We start from the raw sequence: 22145 nt of genomic DNA, 5'->3' as shown, positions 1-22145 counted from the left end.
TCCCCACTTGGAGTCTCAGAAACAGCACTCCCCTTGGCTGAGCTGCTGGCCAATCATAGCAGAGGAGAGCTTTTGGTGGAAGGATTCATGGTGTGTTTCCAAAAAGGAGAAGGATAGGCAAAGAGATCTTAAGCCTTCTCTGCCAAAGGGGCTCCCAAGACTATCAGAAATATATGTTTTCTGATGGTCTTTGGTGACCCCTCTGAAACCCCCTCATGACTGCCTTTTGCAGCTGACAGATGGTAATTATGTCAGCGCCGATTGTTTTTAAGTGCAGGCCAAGGTCTTGAGGCACTGCACCCATTATTATTATTATTATTATTATTATTATTATTATTATTATTATTGCTATTATTATTATTTGCTTAATTTATGACCATAGACCATGTATTTAATCAAACCTCTTCTTCGTACTATTGCTATTTATTAATCAAATAAAAGCAGGGACTTGCTGGAGGAAAGGTTTAGAGAAGGCACTTTCTGATCTCCTTGCAAAAGCGCCAAGATTCCTGAGCGCAAATTCCACACAAAGCCGTTCCCAGTGGGCATCTAGGAATCTAACACTCTATGAAGCTTCGCAAGGAGGTTGTGCAATCCCGTAAAAACATACTCCTGAGTCAAGAGGTTGGCAAGAGTCTGCTCTGTTGTCTCGACACTGAAAAAGATTCTTTTGTTTATTACGTACTTAAAGCAGCCTAGGCTAAATCCAGATGGGGTTTGGATGTATGTAAGTAAGTAACCACTTTTCCCAGACACAGAAACATCTGCACAAGGAAGGCTGCCCAGCCTCCCTCCCAAAGGCCACCAAAGGCAGGAAGAAAGGGAGTAGAGACCCAAAAGCAGCCCAAGGGGAGCAGATCCATCCCTTTCAGAGGAAGCAAAATGCCTCAAAGGCTGACTCATAGCTCCAACCAGATGGGCATTTGGCCTGTTGTCGCTTTTCAGCCGTCAGTCACCAAGGAACTGGGTCAGCTGTTGGGAAACGGGTGTAAACACAGCAAACGACACACGCAACGCAGCCGCCGGGGACACGCCAAGGTCAGACATGCACTGGCCAGCTACTCTCCAGAGAATGCCAATTCAGCATATCATCTGCAAAGCCAAGAAGATGTATTGTTGAAGGCTTTCATGGTTGGAATCACTGGGTTGTTGTAGGTTTTTTCGGGCTATATTCTCTCTTGACGTTTCGCCTGCATCTATGGCAAGCATCCTCAGAGGTAGTGAGGTCGACCTCACTACCTCTGAGGATACTTGCCATAAATGCAGGTGAAACGTCAGGAGAGAATGCCTCTAGAACATGGCCATATAGCCCGAAAAAACCTACAACAACCAAAAGATAAGAAGCCTTCCTGCACAGCACCTGCCCCTACCCATCTTCCACTAACACAGTATTTATCAACCTTCCTGATGCCGCAACCCCTTAATATTTATATGTTACTAGCCGTCCCCTGCCACGCGTTGCTGTGGCCCAGTCTGGTGATCTGGAAAATAAAGTAATGTCAAAGTGTGGGTTTCTAATATATGTAATTTCTTTATGCTTGTGGGTAAACAGTATAATTTCTTTGTCAGTGCTGACGTAGTGATTGTCTGGTTTGCCTACTCAAACATATAATTGTCCTTCTTTACAGGTCCCTTTCAAATCTATGATACTATATCTGTGCGTGTGTGTGAATCATATCTATCTATATCTATGGCTGGATGGCTCTTTGTCAGGAGGGCTTTGATTACGTTTTCTTGCCCTGGTGAAAAGAGTTGGACTGGATAGCCTTAAGTATTTTCTGTTGGTCATGGGGGTTCTGTGTGGGATATTTGCCCCAATTCTGTCATTTGTGGGGTTCAGAATGCTCTTTGATTGAACTATAAATCCCAGTAACTACAAATCCCAAATTTCAAGGTCTATTTCCCCCAAACTCCATCTGTGTTCATATTTGGGCATATGGAATATTCATGCCAAGTTTGGTCCAGATCCATCATTGTTTGAGTCCACAGTGCTCTCTGGATGTAGGTGAACTACAACTCCCGCACTCAAGGTCAATGCCCACCAAATCCTTATAGTGTTTTCTGTTGGTTATGGGAGCCCTGTGTGCCACGTTTGGTTCAACTCCATAATTGGTGAAGTTCAGAATGTTCTTTGATTGTAGGTGAACTATACAACATTGTTTGAGTCCACAGTGCTCTCTGGATGTAGGCAAACTACAACTTTCACACTCAAGGTCAATGCCCACCAAATCCTTATAGTGTTTTCTGTTGGTCATGGGAGTCCTGTGTGCCACATTTGGTTCAATTCCATCATTGGTGGAGTTCAGAATGTTCTTTGATTGTAGGTGAACTATACATCATTGTTTGAGTCCAAAGTGCTCTCTGGATGTAGGTGAACTACAACTCCCACACTCAAGGTCAATGCCCACCAAATCCTTATACTGTTTTCTGTTGGTCATGGGAGTCTTGTGTGCCACGTTTGGTACAATTCCATAATTGGTGAAGTTCAGAATGCTCTTTGATTGTAGGTGAACTATAAATCCCAGCAACTACAACTCCCAAATGACAAAATCACATTTTTTTGAGTGAAGGACCTACATTGGGTTGTTAGGGGTATGCAGTCCAAATTTGGTATCAATTCGCCCACTGGTTTTTGAGTTCTGTTAATGAACATTACATTTTTATTTATATAGATTTATTTAAAATATATATATTCCATCCTTCTCACCCCAAAGGGGCCTCGGGGCGGAGGAGTGCATATATACGGCAAACATTCAGTGCCGGGACATAAATTCATTATATGCATACATAAACATTAAAAACATTTGTCTCAATATTAAAACATACTGTTTAAAACTAGATCTTAATACAGTTCCTCATGTTGCGGTGACACCCAACCATAAAATTACTTTCATTGCTACTTCATAACTGTGATTTTGCTACTGTTATGAATCACAATGTAAATATCTGATATGCAGGATGTATTTTCATTCACTGGACCAAATTTGGCGTAAATACCCGATATGCCCAAATTTGAATACTGGTGGGGTTGGGAAGGGGATTGATTTTGTCATTTGGGAGTTGAAGTTGCCGGGATTTATAGTTACAATCAGAGCATTCTGAACTCCACCAACAATGGAGTTGAACCAAACTTGGCACACAGAACTCCCATGACCAACAGAAAATACTGGAAGGGTTTGGTGGGCATGATCTTGCGCTTTGGAGTTGTAGTTCACCTACATCCAGAGAGTACTGTGACTCAAACAATGATGAATCAGGACCAAACTTGGCACGAATACTCAATATGCCCAAATGTGAACACTGGTGGTTTGGGGAAAATAGGCCTTGACATTTGGGAGTTGTAGTTGCTGGGATTTATAGTTCACCTACAATCAAAGAGCATTCTGAACTCCACCAATGATGGAATTGAGACAAACTTGGCACACAGAACTCCCATGATCAACAGAAAATACTGCAAGGATTTGCTGGGCATTGACCTTGAGTTTTGGAGTTGTAGTTCACCTACATCCAGAGAGCACTGTGGACTCAAACAATGAAGGATCTGGACCAAATTTGGCACGAATACTCAATATGCCCAAATGTGAACACTGGTGGAGTTTGGGGGAAATAGACCTTGAAATTTGGGAGTTGTAGTTGCTGGGATTTATAGTTCACCTACAACCAAAGGCGATTCTGAACCCCACCAATGATAGAATTGGGCCAAACTTCCCACACAGAACCCCCATGAAAAACAGAAAATACCGTGTTTTCTGATGGTCTTTGGCAAGTGGCATCCCATCTGTGGAACTTTCTCCCTAAGGACATCAGGTTGGCCACCTCCCTCCTGTCCTTTAGAAGACAACTGAAGACTTGGCTCTGGGACCAGGCGTTTGGTTAGTGGACAGTGGCAATTGGCAAGAAAATTTAGGATATTGGCGACATTGAATTTACCCTAATTTGGACTTGTTTAATGAATTTGTATAATGTGTTTTCATGATTTTTACTGTTTTAAATGTAATTTTTGATTGTTTATATGCTGCTAGCATATAAGCAAATAAAACAATACAATTAATATAATGTAAGTTATATTAATTGTATAGTTTTATTTGCTTATTGCTTTGTTGTTTTTACTGATGTGTTGTTGGGCTTGGCCTCATGTAAGCTGCCCCGAGTCCCCTTGGGGAGATTGTGGCAGGGTATAAATAAAGATTATTATTATTATTATTATTATTATTATTATTATTGCATCATATGTTGCTTGTGTGAAGCCACCCTGTGTCCCCCTTTGGGGGGAGAAGGGTGGGGTAGAAATGAAATAAATAAACCCCTCTGACACCCCCTTGCGACCCCTCCAAGGGTCCCAACCCCCAGGTTGAGAAACACTGCACTAGCAAAATAGCATCCACATGTCCATGGCATTTGGGCAACAGGCACCCCGCCCCTCTTTGCAACTGATTAAGTGCCTTTTGGGAGACAAAAGCAGACCTCTGTCTCATGGTTTTGGTTTCTGATGGCTGCTGAACCCCTCTGACGGTTCGCCCCTCCAACCACCAGGCAAGACCTTCACATTCTGCTTCCACTGACGTGTGTGGTCTAAAATGACCTCCAATGTTATCTCCCAATGCTTTCTCCCATTCTGACCTCCTGCCAAGGAAAGACGGGGCGGTGTTTCCAAACTGGGGAAACAAAACAAACTGTGTTGCCTTCCCCTTTCTGCCAAAATGGGGGCCACAGTAAACATTTCTGAAGCCACAGGCCTTCAGGGCCCGTTTCCGAGAAGGACAAGCCTTTCCTCGCCTATCAAAACAATCCTGTTTCTTCTCCTGGTGCAGAGGTCTCCGTACATTGACGCTTGCATGCGATTTTATTCCTTTTTAGTTGGGGCTTATCACCATGACATGGACTTTGTCTTTTTGTCTTCTGGCCAACATGGCTCTCTCTCTCTCTGTCTTTCAAAACAACACACATGCATATAGAGACCAGCATCCTGCTAGTGACATACACAAATGTTCACTCCTTACTTACTTAGGCGATCTCTCATTGTCTGAGTAGGATAATCTTCCAGGGTGGGTCCGTAGGTGACTATGGAGTCCTTTTCTTGATCTGCATCATCTCCTACAGTGAGGGCATTGGTTTCCAGGTGGAAGGCAGTCCTGGTCAGGGTTGGCTTGATGCGCCTTCCTCTTGGCACATTTCTCTCTTTCACCCTCTTCAAATTCTACAGCACTGCTGGTCACAGCTGATCTCCAGCTGGAGTGCTCAAGGGCTGGGGCTTCCCAATTCTCAGTGTCTATGCCAGAGTTTTTAAGGTTGGCTTTGAGCCCATCTTTAAATCTCTTTTCCTGTCCACCACCATTCTGTTTACCATTCTTGAGTTTGGAGTAGAGCAACTGCTTTGGGAGACGGTGGTCAGGCATCTGGACAACGTGGCCGGTCCAGTGGAGTTGATGGCGGAGGACAATTGTTTCAATGCTTCTTCCAGCACACTGACATTTGTCCGCTTGTCTTCCCAAGAGATTTGCAGGATTTTCTGGAGGCAGCGCTGATGGAATCATTCCAGGAGTTGCATGTGACGTCTGTAGACAGTCCACATTTCGCAGGCGTATAGCAGGGTTGGGAGGACAATAGCTTTATAAACAACCTTGGTATCCCTACGGATGTCCTGGTCCTCAAACACTCTCTGCTTCATTTGGAAAAATGCTGTGCTCATGAGCTCAGGCGGTGTTGTATTTCGGTGTCGATGTTGCCTTTTGTAGAGAGGTGGCTGCCAAGGTAGCGGAAATGGTCAACATTTTCTAATGTTACACCATTAAGCTGTATCTCTGGCACTGGAGAGGGATTGGCTGGTGACTGCTGGAAGAGCACTTTGGTTTTCTCAATGCTCAATGACATCCACTTGATGTCACTCCACTTGATACATGTTTGCAACTCTTTGTGGTCACTGTGGAAGTCAGTATTCCCTTCCAACCTTTATGACAACCAAAGACATTCCAGGACTCAAATGTTTTGCTGCAACAGATCTCTCGCGAGGAGGGACTGCAAGGCGTCGGACTCATGTTTGTTTCCGCCTCATAGCCAGGTACAAAGTGCCAGCTTCTCCTGCTCAGATCTGCTGGGGGTTGTTATTATTGTTGAGTATTGTATTTACTGTTATCCTACTTTTCTCTCTTGATCAGGAGCCAAAGTGGGTTGGATTGCTGTGAGTTTTCAGGCTGTTTGTCCATGTCCCAGAAGCACTCTCTCCTGATGTTTCCCCTACATAGATGGCAGGCATCTTCAGAAGTTGTGAGATTTTGTTGGAAACAAAGCAAGTGGGGTTTATACAGTATATCTGTGAAATAATGTCCAGGGTGGGAGAAAGAACTCTTGTCTGCTTGAGACAGGTGTGAATGTTGTACTTCCTAGCTTTCCTATGCAGTCAGTAATGCCCTTAATGTATGGTAAGAACACTTCCCAACAAAGGATTCCCCCCAGGCAGGAAGCAGCCAAGCCTTGAAGCTGCAAGGCTTTTCAATACTAAACAAGGTGATCATTTGGGTTGTTGTAGGTTTTTTCAGGCTATATGTCCATGTTCTAGAGACATTCTCTCCTGATGTTTTGCCTGCATCTATGGCAAGCATCCTCAGAGGTAGTGAGGTCTGTAGGAATGAGGGTTTATATATCTGTGGAATGACCAGGGTGGGACAAAGAACCCTTGTCTGCTGGAGCTAAGTGTGAATGTTTCAACTGACCACCTTTATTAGCATTTGATGACCTTGTAGTGCCTGGGGCAATCTTTTGCTGAGAGGTAATTATATGTGATTAGTTCATAGAATCAAAGAGTTGGAAGAGACCTCCTGGGCCATCTACTGATCACCTTTATTAGCATTTGATGGCCTGGCAGTGCCTGGGGCAATTTTTTGTTGAGAGGTAATTAGATTTGATTAGGTCATAGAATCATAGAATAAAAGAGTTGGAAGAGACCTCATGGGCCATCCAGTCCAACCCCTGCCAAGAAGCAGGAATATTGCATTCAAATCACCCCTGACAGATGGCCATCCAGCCTCTGTTTAAAAGCTTCCAAAGAAGGAGCCTCCACCACACTCCGGGGCAGAGAGTTCCACTGCTGAACGGCTCTCACAGTCAGGAAGTTCTTCCTCATGTTCAGATGGAATCTCCTTTCTTGTAGTTTGAAGCCATTGTTTCGTGTCCTAGTCTCAAACAGGTGATCAATTGCAGCATTCACACTTTCTTCAAGCAGACAAGAGTTCTTTCTCCCACCCTGGACATTATTCCACAGATATATAAACTCACTTGTCTAGTTTCCAACAGACCTCACAACCTCTGAGGATGGCTGCCATAGATGTGGGTGAAACATCAGGAGAGAATGTTTTTGGAATATGGCCATACAGCCCAGAAAACTCACAGCAACCCATTGATCCTAACCATGAACGCCTTCGACAACCCAAAGGGGGTTGTCTGCCAGAAAGTGTCACCATCGGCATTGTGTTTTTGGCCACATCAACACAGTTATCTGATTTCCCACTCCTCTTCATCAAGGAGAGTGGCTCTTTAGGGAGCTGCAGCACCAAAACTATGAATCCCAGTAGGCCGGGGGGGGGGGGGGGGTATATGTATGAGGACACAGAGGAGAGTTACAACACAGAAACTCAGCTACAAGTGGTCTCCAGAGTCAGGATGGGGGGCACTTGGGCTACAAGAAGGGCTCTTGATTCTGCAAGGAAAGCATCAAAAAGACCTCCCCCAGCGCTGTCCACTTCTGCTCTGGATGCCATGTGCATTTTCAGCTTTGGATTCAGGTTGTTGCAGCCCTGGAAACATGGGTCACTGTGTGAGAAACGAAACCCAAACGGGTTGGGAAGCTCTTTGGAAAGCTACGGCACAACGCCCCACCCATCCTTCCTCAGACACAAAGCAAACACACAAACACAGCCAGACCTGTTGCCAACCTTCTATGAAAACGTGTCACTGGGTGAAAAAGAGGCATAAACAGCAAGGCAGGCAGGCTGCGGAGGAAGGACCTCAATGTGGCTAAAACTTGCGAGTGGAGAAAATCTCTTCCTCCCTTCCCAACTACAACTCCCATTGTTCCTCCAGACTGGCTCTGCAGATGGGAGACATAGGTCAGGAAGCTTGAGAGGGCTGCACTGTGCTCATGGGGCCCCTGGTAGCGCAATGGGTTAAACCCTTGTGTCGGCAGGACCTAAGACCTACAGGCCAGAGGTTCGAATCTGGAGACAGTGTGGATGAGTTCCCTCTGTCAGCTCCAGCTCCCCATGCAGAGGACATTAGATAATCTTCCCACAAGGATGGTAAAACATCAAAACATCTGGGTGTCCCCTGGGCAATGTCCTTGCAGACGGCCAATTCTCTCACACCAGAAGCCACTTGAACATTTCATAGAATCCTAGAATTGGAAGAGATCTCATGGGCCATCCAGTCCAACTCCCTTCCAAGAAGCAAGAAAATTGCATTCAAAGCACCCCCGACAGATGGCCATCTTACAGCCGCTTAAACGTCAGTTGAGTACTTGGAATCATAGAATCCTAGAGTTGGAAGAGACCTCATGGGCCATCCAGTCCAACTCCCTGCCAAGAAGCATGAAAATTGCATTCAAAGCACCCCCGACAGATGGCCATCCAACCTCTGTTTAAAAGCTTCCAAAGAAGGAGCCTCCACCACACTCCAGGGCAGAGAGTTCCACTGCTGAACGGCTCTCACAGTCAGGAAGTTCTTCCTATGTTCAGAAGGAATCTCCTTTCTTGTAGTTTTAAGTCATTGTTCCACATCCTAGTCTCCAAGGCAGCAGAAAACAAGCTTGTTCTCTCCTCCCTATGACTTCCTACCATGTATTTATACATGGTTATCATGTCTCCTCTCAGCCTTCTCTTCTTCAGGCTAAACGTGCCCAGCTCTTTAAGCCGCTCCTCATAGGGCTTGTTCTCCAGACCCTTGATCATTTTAGTCACCCTCCTCTGGACACATTCCAGCTTGTCCAGAGGGCAAGAAAAAAAATCACACTCATTGGCCTCCGAAGTGGTTCTGTTTTTGAAGGGACCTCCAAGAGAAGAGACAGCACCTGGCCTCTATATGTTTGCCAGTCTTTACAAACAGAGGCCTGGCATTCTCAACACTGCACCTATGCCGTTGCCAGAAAACAGCAGCAGAAACTTTCCAAACACTTGCACCACCACACTTTCCCTCTTGGTTTCGATTATCCCTGCAGTTGCTCTGGGACATTGGCCTTTGCAGCCTTTAAAAAAAGGTGGCCAAAGAGGTGCAAACAGGAGGGGAGCGGCCTGGAAAATCTTGCCAGCTTTCTCTTTCTGGAGGTGCAATTTGCAAGAGCTGTGCCCATAAACAATGCAAGGGGTGGTTTTATGAAAGCCACCAGGAAACAGGCTTCCCAGAAGTGGTTACTTATTGCACAAAAAAGATCCAAAAGAGATATAGCAACTGACCGAGAGGCTGCTGGGCAGTTTATTATTCTTGTTTTAAATTGTATTTAAAACAACAATAATAAACTGCCCAATGTATATTATTGTTGTTTTAAATTGTTATTTCCATGATGTTTTATACTTATCGGCATCTTCCCTCTTGGTGTTTAGGAAAAGACTCAAGACCTGGATCTGGGATCAAGCCTTTGGTAATTCTGAAAGCTGATTGAATGAACTGATGATAGACAAGGACTAATGGAATGGACGGATATATGGACTCTGAACCTGAGCATGAGACTGTTTATGATTTTATTATGTATTGATATTTTTAATTAATTGTTGTAATTGTTTTTTATCTGTATTGCTGTGAATCGTCTTGGGCATCTAATTGTGCCCCCATTGTAAGCCGCCCTGAGTCCCCCCCGGGGTGAGAAGGGCGGGGTATAAGTAAATGAAATAAAAATAAATAAATAATAAATTTGGATTGTTGTTTACATGATTTTAATATGTTGCAAGCCACTTTAGGTCCTGTGAGGGAGAAAAGTGGGATAGGAATAAAGTAATTCTTATTATTCTTATTATTAGGAACACAACAAGATGAGTCCACAGCAGACAAGATCACTCTGCTGGCTGTTGTATTGGATCACACGTCGGACACTTCCCAAGTGTCTAGGACAGTGTGATTTATTATTATTATTATTATTATTATTATTATTATTATTAGGAACACAACAAGATGAGTCCACAGCAGACAAGATCACTCTACTGGCTCACATGTCGGACACTTCCCAAGTGTCTAGGACGGTGTGATTTATTATTATTATTATTATTATTATTATTATTATTATTATTATTATTATTATTATTTGAAACACAACAAGATGAGTCCACAGCAGAGAAGAGCACTCTGCTGGCTGTTGTATTGGATCACACGTCGGACACTTCCCAAGTGTCTAGGACGGTGTGATTTATTATTATTATTATTATTATTATTATTATTATTATTATTATTATTATTATTAGAAACACAACAAGATGAATCCACAGCAGACAAGATCACTCTGCTGGCTGTTGTATTGGATCACACGTCGGACTCTTCCCAAGTGTCTAGGACTGTGTGATGTATCGGCGAATAATGCGTGCAGATCCGGGCAGGGGGTCTTTTGCAGCTAACAGAGGGTAATTTTGTCAGCGCTGATTGTTTGTAAGTGCTGGCCAAGGTTTTTAGGCACTGCACCCAGAATCAGAGTTGGAAGAGACTGCATGGGCCATCTAGTCCAATTCCCTTCTGCCTTGCAGGAAAAGCACATTCAAAGTACCCCCCGACAGATGACCATCCAGTTTCTGTTTAAAAGCCTCCACTGGACTCTGAGGCAGAGAGTTCCACCGCTGAACACTCTTCTCACAGTCAGGAAGTTCCTTTTCCTGTCATTTGAACCCACTGTTTCGAGTCCTAGTTTCCAGGGCAGCAGAAGACAAGCCTGCTCTCTCTTCTTTATGACATCCTTTCACATATGTATACATGGTTCTCACATCTCCTCTCAACCTTCTTTTCTGCAGGCTAAACATACCCAGCTCTCTCATGGTCTTTCACCCTTTTAGTTGCCCTCCTCTGAACACCTTCCAGCTTAGAATCCAAGATTTCTTTTCAGCTGTGGTGCCCCGAATTCTACACCGTATTCCAGGTGAAGAGGTGGGACCAAAGCTGAATAGAGGGGCACCATGATGTCCCTCAATCAGATTTGTTCTCCTCCCGCAGATGAAAGGGAGGCCGAAGGTGTCAAAGGTTTGCCCCGAGGGGCCACCAGAGGGGCCACCCTTCGGCCTGCCATCCATTTGTCCCTTATCTCCACCGCTGCCGGTCTCACAATCTGATATTTGCAAGTTCTCCAAGGCTTCAGGTGAGAGAAACTCAGCATCCTCCTATCAGATCCTGGCCTTCCCTTGAGCTGCTTCCCCGCACGTCCTCCATGGAATTCCTTCCCAAGGAGAAAGCAATGGTTAGGAAGGCCAGCGCAGATTGTATTATCTGAGACTTTTGAGGAACCAACAATAGACTGAAAAACTGCTCATGACTTTCTATTGCTATGCTATAGAGCAGGCATGGGCAAACTTGGGCCCTCCGGGTGTTTTGGACTTCAACTCCCACAATTCCTAACAGCCTCAGGCCCCTTCCTCTCTCTTCCTTCTTCTCTTCCTTCCTTACCTCTTTCCCTCCCTCCTTTCCTTCCATTCTTTTGTCCTTCCTTCCCTCTTTCCTCCCCCTCTCTCTCCTTCCTTCCTTTTCCCTTCCCTCCCCTTCCTTCATTCCATCTTTCTCTTCCACCCTTCTTTTTCCTCCCCTCCCTCTTTCTCACTCCTGCCTTCCTTCCCTTCCACTCCTTTCTCCTTCCTTCCCTTTTGTCTTTCTTTCTCCCTTCCCTCCCATCCATCCTTCTCTTCCTCCCTCCCTTCTCTTTCCTCCTTCCCTTCCTTCCTTCCCTCTTTCTCCCTCCCTCCTTCCCTTCCACCTTTTCGTCCTTCCTTTCTTTCATCCCTCTTTCCCCTTTTTCTCCTTCCTTCCTTTTTGTTTTCCTTCCTTCCCCCTCCCTCCATTCCCTTCCATCTTTCTCTTTCCCCCTTCCTTCTTTCCTTCCTTTTCCTTCCCTTCCCCCTTTCGTCCTTCCCTCTTTCCTCCCTCCATTGCCTTCCATCTTTCTCTTTTTTCCTTTTCTTTTCTCCTTCCCTCTTTCTCCCTCCTTCCCTTCTACCCTTTCGACTTTTCTTCCTTTCCTCCCTCCTTCCCCCTTTTCTCCTTCCTTCCTTCCCCCTCCCTCTATTCCCTTCTTTCCTTCCAACTTTCTCTTTCCCCTTCCTTCCTTTTTCCCTTCCCCCCTTCGTCCTTCCTTCCCTCTTTCCTCCCTCCTTCCCTTCCATCTTTCTCTTTTTTCCTTTTCTTTCCTCCTTCCCTCTTTCTCCCTCCTTCCCTTCTACCCTTTCGACTTTTCTTCCTTTCCTCCCTCCTTCCCCCCTTTCTCCTTCCTTCCTTCCCCCTCCCTCCATTCCCTTCTTTCCTTCCAACTTTCTCTTTCCCCTTCCTTCCTTTTTCCCTTCCCCCCTTCGTCCTTCCTTCCCTCTTTCCTCCCTCCTTCCCTTCCATCTTTCTCTTTTTTCCTTTTCTTTTCTCCTTCCCTCTTTCTCCCTCCTTCCCTTCTACCCTTTCGACTTTTCTTCCTTTCCTCCCTCCTTCCCCCCTTTCTCCTTCCTTCCTTCCCCCTCCCTCCATTCCCTTCTTTCCTTCCAACTTTCTCTTTCCCCTTCCTTCCTTTTTCCCTTCCCCCCTTCGTCCTTCCTTCCCTCTTTCCTCCCTCCTTCCCTTCCATCTTTCTCTTTTTTCCTTTTCTTTCCTCCTTCTCTCTTTCTCCCTCCTTCGCTTCTACCCTTTCGACTTTCCTTCCTTCCTTTCCTCCCTCCTTCCCCCCTTTCCCCTTCCTTCCTTCCCCCTCTCTCTATTCCCTTCTTTCCTTCCAACTTTCTCTTTCCCCTTCCTTTTCCTTCCTCCTTCCCTTCCCCCCTTTCCCCTTTCTTCCTTCCCCCTCCCTCCATTCCCTTCTTTCCTTCCAACTTTCTCTTTCCCCTTCCTTCCTTTTCCTTCCTCCTTCCCTTCCACCCTTTCGTCCATCCTTCCCTTTTGTCTTCCCTCCCTCCATTCCCTTCCATCCTTCTTTCTCTTTTCCATTCCTCCTTTCCTCCTGAGGAATGTTTAGCTGGGAGAACAGAAGGTAGAGAAGGAACATGAGAACCATGGTTCAAGATTCAAAGGGGTGTCCCATTGAGGAGGAGGGAGGGGGGAAACTGACTTTCTGCTGCTCTAGAGACCAGGGCACAAGGGAGCCATGGGTTCAAATGGCAGGGAAAGAGGTTCGACTGTGAAAATTAGGAAGAACTAATAATATAATATAATATAATATAATGTATATACATATATTTATAATATTATAATGTACTGCATCTGTACATTGCAGTACTGCATCTGTACATCTGTACTGCATCTATAACATCTGTTATAGAACTCCAGTATGCTGATGACAACGTCATCTATGCGCATTCAGAAGAAGATCTACAAGCCACTCTAAACACCTTTGCAGAAGCATATGAGAAGCTCAGCTTCTCATTGAACATTGAAAAAACCAAGGTGCTTTTCCAGCAGGCACCAGCCACCCCCTCTCCAATGCCAGTGATACAGCTTAATGGTGTAACATTAGAAAATGTTGATCATTTCCGCTCCCTTGGCAGCCACCTCTCCACCAAAGTCAACATCGACACCGAAATACAACACCGCCTGGGCTCTGCAAGCGCAGCATTTTCCCGAATGAAGCAGAGAGTGTTTGAGGACTGAGACATCCTTAGGGATACCAAGGTGTTTGTTTATAGAGCTATTGTCCTCCCAACCCTGCTATATGCCTGCGAAACGTGGACTGTCTACAGACGTCACATGCAACTCCTGGAACAATTCCATCAGTGCTGCCTCCGGAAAATCCTGCAAACCTCTTGGGAAGACAAGCGGACAAACGTCAGCGTGCTGGAAGAAGCAAAGACCACCAGCACTGAAGCGATGGTCCTCCGCCACCAACTCCGCTGGACCGGCCATGTTGTCCGGATGCCCAACCACCGTCTCCCAAAGCAGCTGCTGTACTCCGAACTCAAGAACGGAAAATGGAATGTTGGAGGACAGGAAAAGAGATTTAAAGATGGCCTCAAAGCCAACCTTAAAAACTCTGGCATAGACACTAAGAACTGGGAAGCCCTGGCCCTTGACCGCTCCAGCTGGAGGTCAGCTGTGACCAGCAGTGCTGCAGAATTTGAGGAGGCACGAGCGGAGAGCGAAAAAGAGAAACGTGCCAAGAGGAAGGCGCGTCAAGCCAACTCCAACCGGGACCGCCTTCCACCTGGAAACCAATGCCCTCACTGCGGAAGAAGATGCAGAGCAAGAATAGGGCTCCACAGCCACATACGGAGCCACAAGAATATTGGAAGCGAGGGATCGCCTAAGTAAAAATGTGCTGCAATAAAATACTAATAATATATTATAATTATATATTTATATTGTATGTAATATTACTAATATAATGGTATAGTACAATATAGTAATATTTAATCCTGATATTGTACTATGCTAATCACATAATATGTTGTATGTATATATATTTTGGAAACTGCTCTGAGTCTCCTTTGGGGATGGGAATGGTGGCATATAAAGGGTGGGCACCACAATTGAAGAGAGATATTGACAAGCTGGAAAGTGTCCAGAGGAGGGCGACTCAAAGGATCAAGGGTCTGGAGAACAAGCCCTATGAGGAGCGGCTTAAAGAGCTGGGCATATTTAGCCTGACGGAAGAGAAGGCTGAGAGGAGACATGATGAGGCCAATGCATGCCCTCAGAATGCACTTTACTAGGCTGGACCACCCCCCCCCCCCCTTTTCCTGCCTTCTCCCCAAAAGCGGGTCTGCCTTGAGCCTTGCCATCGCCCTTTGTTTACCCTGTTTTGCTTTCCTTCCTTGGGAGCTTTGAGAGGGAGAGACAAAGCCCCGCCCCCTTTCCCGGGAATTAAAGGGGACGCGTCCCCTTTTTGGGGGGCTGACCTTTCCGAGGGCGACGGTGAAGTAGACGAAGAGGCCCGAGGCGGCGGCCACCTGGAGGGCCAGCAGTGCCAGCGCAGCCACCGCCAGCCAGCAGCCCCCTCCTCCGCCGCTACCACGCCGCTTCTGCTCGGGACCTGCGCTTGGAAGCATCATCATCGGCGCCGCAGAGTCCGCCGAGTCCGAGCGGAAGAAGGTCTCCGAAGGGGGCGCCATCGCCGGGACACGAAGCCCTTCGGGGAAGGGACGGAGCGAGGACTGACTGCCCAGGGACGGCGCGCTGCGCTGGTCTGTGGCTCTTCGGGAGGACACGCCCCCTTTTGGAGGGACACGCCCACTGAGGAGGGGGAGGGCGTGGCCTGGGCAGGAGTCAACAAAGGCCCCCGAGGCGCCACGTGGAGGGAGGGAGGGAGGGGGCGGGGCTGAGAAGGGGAGCGGGAAGAGAAGGAGGAGGAGGAGGAGAAAAGGGGGAGAAGGAGAAATCAAGGGAAGAAGAGGGAGGAAAGGAGGAAGAAAGAGAAGAAAAAGGAGAATGAGAAGTTAAGAAGGGGGGGAGAAAAAGAGTAAAAAGGAGGAAGGAAGAAAAGAAAAGGGGGAATGAGAAGTTAAGAAGGAGAAAGAGGAGAAGGGGAGAAAAAGAAAGAAGAAAGAGGAGAAAAGGAGGAAGAAAGAGAAGAAAAGGGGGAATGAGAAGTCAAGAAGAAGAGAGAGGAAAGGAGGAAGAGGAGGAGAAGAAAAGGGGAAGAAAGAGAAGAAAAGGGGGGAAATTAGAAGTCAAGAAAAAGATGGGGGAAGGAAAAGGAGGAAGAAAGAGAAGAAAGGGGGGAATGAGAAGTCAAGAAGAAGAGGGGGAAAGGAGGAAGAGGAGGAGAAGAAAAGAGGAAAGAAAGAGAAGAAAAGAGGGAAATAAGTCAAGAAGAAGGGGGGAAAGGAGAAAAGGGGGAAGAAAGAGAAGAAAAGGGGGAATGAGAAGTTAAGAAGAAGAGGGGGAAAGAAGAAAGAAGAGAAGAGGAGAAAAAGAAAGAAGAAAAGGGGGAATGAGAAATCAAGAAGAGGGGGAAAGGAGAAAGAGGAGAAGGAGAGAAAAAGAAAGAAGAAAGAGAAGAAAAGGAGGAAGAAAGAGATGAAAGGGGGGAATGAGAAGTCAAGAAGAAGAGGGGGGAAGAAAAAGGAGGAAGAAAGAGAAGAATAGGGGGAATGAGAAGTTAAGAAGGAGAAAGAGGAGAAGGGGAGAAAAAGAAACAAGAAAGAGGAGAAAAGGAGGAAAAAAGGTGGAAAAAGAGAAGAAAAGGGGGAATGAGAAGTCAAGAAGAAGTGAGGAAAAGGAGAAAGAGGAGAAGGGGAGAAAAAGAAAGAGGAGAGAGAAGACAAGGAGGAGAAGAAGGTGGAAAAAAGAGAAGAAAAGGAATGAGAAGTCAAGAAGTAGAAAGGAAAAGGAGAAAGAGGAGAAGGGGAGAAAAAGGTGGAAGAAAGAGAAGAAAAGGAGGAAGAAGGAGAAGGAAAAAAGGAATAAGAAATTAAAAAGAGAAAGAGGAGAAGGGGAGAAAATAGAGGAATAAAGAAGAAAAGGAAGAGGAAAAGGTGGAAGAAAGAGAAGAAAGGGGGGAATAAGAAGTCAAGAAGAAGAGGGAAAGGAGAAAGAGGAGAACAAGGGGAGAAAATGGAGGAAGAAGGAGAAGAAAAGGGGGAATGAGAAGTCAAAAAGAAGAGGGGGAAAGGAGAAAGAGGAGAAGGGGAGAAAGAGAAGAAAAGGAGGAAGAAAAAGAAGAAAAGGGGGTACCTGAGAGAAGCTTCCCACAGGATGGTAAAAGAACTAAGCCTCCCATAGCTGCAATAGTCTAAAATCTGTGAGAAAATACTGTAATGCTTGGGAAGGTGAAAGGCAACAGGAGAAGAGGAGACTGCATAACAAATAATGGACTTCCTGGCTGCCTCTGAAAGACCTGGGAAGGTGACTTGGAGGCCTCTTATCCATAGGGTTAAAGGTAAAGGTTGTCCCCTGACATTAAGTCCAGTTGTGTCCGACTCTGGGGGTTGGTGCTCATCTCCATTTCTAAGCAGAAGAGCCGGCGTTGTCCGTAGACACCTCCAAGGTCATGTGGCCGGCATGATTACATAGAGCGCCTTTACCTTCCCGTCAGAGCAGTACCTATTGATCTACTCACATTTGCATGTTTTCAAATGGCTAGGTTGAAGGTGGGGCTGACAGCGGGAGATCATGCTGCTCCCCGGATTAAAACCTGCAACCTTTCGGTCAACAAGTTCAGCAGTTCAGTGCTTTAACCCCCTGTGCCACTGACCCCCCATCCATAGGGTTACCATAAGTCAAAGACAGTAAACAAAGCCATTCAATACAACAACAACAATGCAGTCCATCTCCTGTCTCTTTCTCTTAGTTCAGAAACAGTATGCTGCATGCATCCACTACTTTTTTGGGGACACTTTTCCAAGCTCAGACTAAATAGCTGTTTATCATGAGGCCACTGCATGCTGGCATTAATACTATGCTCGAAGCGTGCCTTGAGAGCAACTCAGGTCCTGTCGTGCCTCTTCCCCCGAGTCACGCTCCCCACTTTTGTGAAGCCTGACCGCAAGGCCTTTCTGCTGATTCAGGCAAAGCTGCGCTTTCTTGCTAGGAGACCAGGGCAGAGAGCCAAACATCTGGAGCGGGGCTCTTTTCCGGCTTGCAAAAGAAGAAGAAATACCACTTATATATCACTCTTTTTGGATATGGGTTGCAAGGAAGAAAGAGAGCTGTGCATTCATTTGTCACTTAAAGGGTGCAGATGGGGCAGCGGCATTTTGATGGATCCATGTTGTGATGGGTTTCCAGGTGTTTAGCATCAGAGGCGTTGCACCCCCAAATAAGAATCTGCAAGTCCCCATTGAATTTTCCTTTGATTCCCACATAAGTGAGTGACTGCACCTTCACCTTGCTTGTTCGTTTACAGTGTTTCTCAAATTGGGGGTCAGGACCCCTGGGGGGGATCGCGAGGGGGTGTCAGAGGGGTCGCCAAAGACCATCAGAAAACACAGTATTTTCTGTTGGTCGTTGGGGTTCTGTGTGCAGGGGCGGCTCAACCATTACGCAAAGTAAGCATTTGCAGTATAGTTGATTCTGCCCAGGGATGCTCTTGAGGTGCTCTTGGGGGAAAATAGACCTTGACATATGCGAGTTGTAGTTACTGGGATGTATAGTTCACCGACAATCAATGAGCATCCTGAACTCCACCAATGATGAAATTGAACCAAATATGGCACACACAACTCGCACGACGAACAGAAAATATATATCAGTGATTGGTTGGGGGGGGGTGCAAAATACTGTTTGCTTACCGTTGAAACTTACCTAGAGCCGCCTCTGTCTGTGTGAGAAGTTTGGCCCAATTCTATTGTCGGTGGGCTTCAGAATGCTCTTGGATTGTAGGTGAACTATAAATCCCAGCAACGACAACTCCCAATTGTCAAGATCTGTTTTCCCCAGACTCCACCAGTGTTCACATTTGAGCATATTGAGGATGCATGCCAAGTTTGGTCCAAATCTATCATTGTTTGAATCCACAGTGCTCTCTGGATGTAGGTGAACTACAACTCCAAAACTCAAGGTCAATGCCCACCAAACCCTTCCAGTATTTTCTGTTGGCCATGGGAGTCCTGTGTGCCAAGTTTGGTTCAGTTCCTTCGCTGGTGGAATTCAGAATGCTCTTTGATTGTAGGTGAACTATAAATCCCAGCAATTACAAGTCCCAAATGACAAAATCAGTACCTGGTAGCTATGCTTTTCAGAGGCACACCTTGCTGCCAAGGTATAAAGTCATCCCTGGCTGAGAAGCACAGCTTTTGTGTTTGCTTGGCTTGCCCCAACTCGCCTCTGTCCAATTGATCTGAACATCAAGACACTAAGAAATTTTTGTTATTGTTGGGTTGTGCAGGGCAAAGATTTTTGGTTTTGAAAACATTTTTGAAAACCACAGTATGTCACAGCAAATGAGATCTATATGCTGGGTTGTATTATTATTATTATTATTATTATTATTATTATTATTATTATTAGATACACAACAAGATTAATACACAGCAAACAAGATCCCTATGCTGGCTTTTGTATTCAATCATACCTCTGACACTTCCCGAGTATCTAGGACTGTTTGATGTTTAACAAGCCCTATGAGGAGCGGCTTAAGGAGCTGGGCATGTTTAGCCTGAAGAAGAGAAGGCTAAGAGGAGATATCATAGCCATGTATAAATATGTCAGAGGGAGCCACAGGGAGGAGGGAGCAAGCTTGTTTTCTGCTTCCCTGGAGACTAGGACACAAAACAATGGCTTCAAACTACAAGAAAGGAGATTCCATCTGAGCATGAGGAAGAACTTCCTGACTGTGAGAGCTGTTCAGCAGTGGAGCTCTCTGCCCGGGAGTGTGGTGGAGGCTCATTCTTTGGAAGCTTTTAAACAGAGGCTGGGTGGCCATCTGTCAGGGGCGATTTAAATGCAATATTCCTGCTTCTTGGCAGGGGGTTGGACTGGATGGCCCATGAGGTCTCTTCCAACTCTTTGATTCTATGATTCTGTGATTCTATGTATCGGCGAATAATGTCTGTAAACTCGAGTAGGGTGGTCTTTTGCAACTGACAGGTGGTAATTTTGTCAGCGCCAATTGTTTTTAAGTGCAGGCCAAGGTCTTGCATTGCATCCAGTGTGCCGATCACCACTGGGACCCCCTTGCCTGGCTTGTGCCAGACTCTTTGCAGTTCAATCTTTAAATCCTTGTATTGTGTCAGCTTTTCCAGTTGCTTCTCGTCAATCCTGTGGTCTCCTGGGATTGCAACATCAACGATCCAAACTTTTCCACGATTGTGAGGTCAGGAGTATTGTGCTCCAAATCTCTGTCAGTCTGAATTTGGAAGTCCCAGACTAGGTTCACCACCACCACTACCACCACCTCCTCCTCCTCCACTACTACTACTACTACTACTACTACTACTACTTTCCTTTGTTGCACTTCTATCCCATCTTTCTCCCAAAGGTGTGTTTGTGTGATGCTTGCTGTGTTTAGGAGAAGTGATGTAAACTTGTTCTCTCCAAGATTCAGGTCTCTCACTTGTAGCAGAACGCATTGGACCTGGCGCCTTCCTCCTTGCCAAGGAGGCCTTCTAGGGCAACCTGTCCCAAGATGCCTCCCATCGATGGCCCCCAATCTGTACTAGCCTTGGACTCTTGCCTCACAGGAATCTCCTCTTATCAAAGTTTTATGGCTGCTTCAGGCGTCAGCCCCACCTGAACGCCCAACCAAGCTGCTCTTCTTCATGCTAGGCTGGCTAGTGACCAAGGGGGCACTGGCCTGCGAAGTATGGGGATGCTGCCAAAAGTGGGACCCTAGGGAAGGAAGCCAGAGCCCAGGCACGTGGCAGACTGGGTCTGGTTGCCCAACGTGACCAGCTGGACTTCCTCTCTGCAGGGCAGATGGGCAGGAAGAAGGGCTCTGTAGTGACTCAGACACCACACAGAAGGGGGCCGGTTTCTGCTGATCCAGCCAGAAGCAAAGCAATGCTTTGCCATTACAGCTCAGCACCAGGGAGAGCTTTTGAGCAGCAAGGGTTCAAACATATAAACTTCCTCATTAATGTCTGGGGGGTTTTATGGAGAAGTTGGACCGTGGTCATCTCCCCGGATTCGAACCTGCGACCTGTCAGTCTTCAGTCCTGCTGGCACATGGGTTTAACCCACTGCGCTACCAGGGGCTCCTTCAATCCTGCTTCTTGGCAGAATGGGGTTGGATTGGATGGCCTAGGGGTCTCCTCCAACTCTATGATTCTATGATTCTCTCTTTTGAAAGGCCTGCTATTATTCAAAGTTGAAGCAAGAACGTATTTGCTCGTTTCCCATCTGTTTTGCCGCATTTTCCGGGGCTTGTTTGGCCTCCGGAGGCTTGTGGCCCCAACTTGTCTGCGCTTCCCTGGTTAGATTTGAAAACATTTCCATCCCAAGGGAAGGGAGACGCTCCAAACAAAGGACAGCCTGCCTATTTCTCTCCGAAAAGGCAATTCGGAATCGAGGAAATAAATCAGATTAAAAAGAGGTCATTATGCCCTGTGTAAATCTATCAAGAAGGTGGAAGGAAGGGTGGCTTCTGGACTCAAAACATTATTTTTTGTTTGACCCGAGGAATGTCAGCAAAAGGAAACCAAGTGCCATTGTTTACAATAACAATCTAGAACTTTGTTTTGGAATTAATAGGACCGAAAGGCAGCAATGCCCTTTCCCTTTGTTTGGAAAATCTGGAATATCATTTATTTAATTAATTATATTTTATTACAATTATAATATTCTATTCCACGTTTGGAAAATCTGTAATGTCATTTATTTATTCAAATATATTCTATTATAATTATAATATTCTATTCCACATTTGGAAAATTTGGAATGTCTTTTATTTATTCAATTATATTCTATTATAATTATATTTTATTCCACGTTTGGAAAATCTGGAATGTCTTATATTATATTATATTATAATTATAATATTCTATTACACATTTGGATAATCTGGAATGTCTTTTATCTATTCAATTATATTCTTTTATAATTATAATATAATAATAATAATATAATTATTATATTCTATTCCACGTTTGGATAATCTGGAATGTCTTTTATCTATTCAATTATATTATAATTATAATATTCTATTCCACTTTTGGAAAATCTGGAATGTCTTTTATTTATTCAATTATATTCTATTATGAGTGTCAGCTGCATTAAGATCACTCTGACCAAAAGGTCATGAGTTCGAAGCCAGCCCGGGTTGGAGTGGGTTTCCAACCAATTATGTGTAGCCTGTTGTCGACCTTTGCAACCCGAAAGACAGTTGCATCTGTCAGGTAGGAAAATTAGGTACCACCTTAAAGTGTGGGGAGGCTAAATTAACTGATTTATGAGGCCATAAAGAAGACTCCAGCAAAGCATTCCAGTGGGGAAGCATGTGGGGAATGCGGAAGTGCTTCATCAGCGTTGCAGATGGACAATGAAAGCGACAGCTCCCCTGGTGGCCAGAAAAAGTTAAAATAGCCTCTGTGTATGTTTGTATGTCAAAAATTGGCATCGAATGTTTG

At 45.5% G+C, this 22145-nt stretch overlaps 1 protein-coding gene across 1 annotated transcript in view; it reads right to left on the bottom strand.

The window, feature by feature from the left end:
• Positions 1–15339, bottom strand: part of LOC132762908 (tumor necrosis factor ligand superfamily member 10-like) — a 30303-nt gene extending 14964 nt beyond the window's left edge. Inside the window, exon 1 of the mRNA XM_060756148.2 lies at positions 15039–15339. Within this exon, the coding sequence (XP_060612131.2) occupies positions 15039–15251 (213 nt within the window). The 5' untranslated portion in view covers positions 15252–15339. The remainder of the gene's footprint in view (positions 1–15038) is intronic.
• Positions 15340–22145: the final 6806 nt, after the last annotated feature.

The sequence above is a fragment of the Anolis sagrei genome, chromosome 10 (assembly GCF_037176765.1).
Source record: "Anolis sagrei isolate rAnoSag1 chromosome 10, rAnoSag1.mat, whole genome shotgun sequence".
In the NCBI taxonomy this organism is placed as follows: domain Eukaryota; kingdom Metazoa; phylum Chordata; class Lepidosauria; order Squamata; family Dactyloidae; genus Anolis; species Anolis sagrei.
Note: the sequence above shows the minus strand (reverse complement) of the source record. Positions and strands in the feature narration are given on the sequence as shown.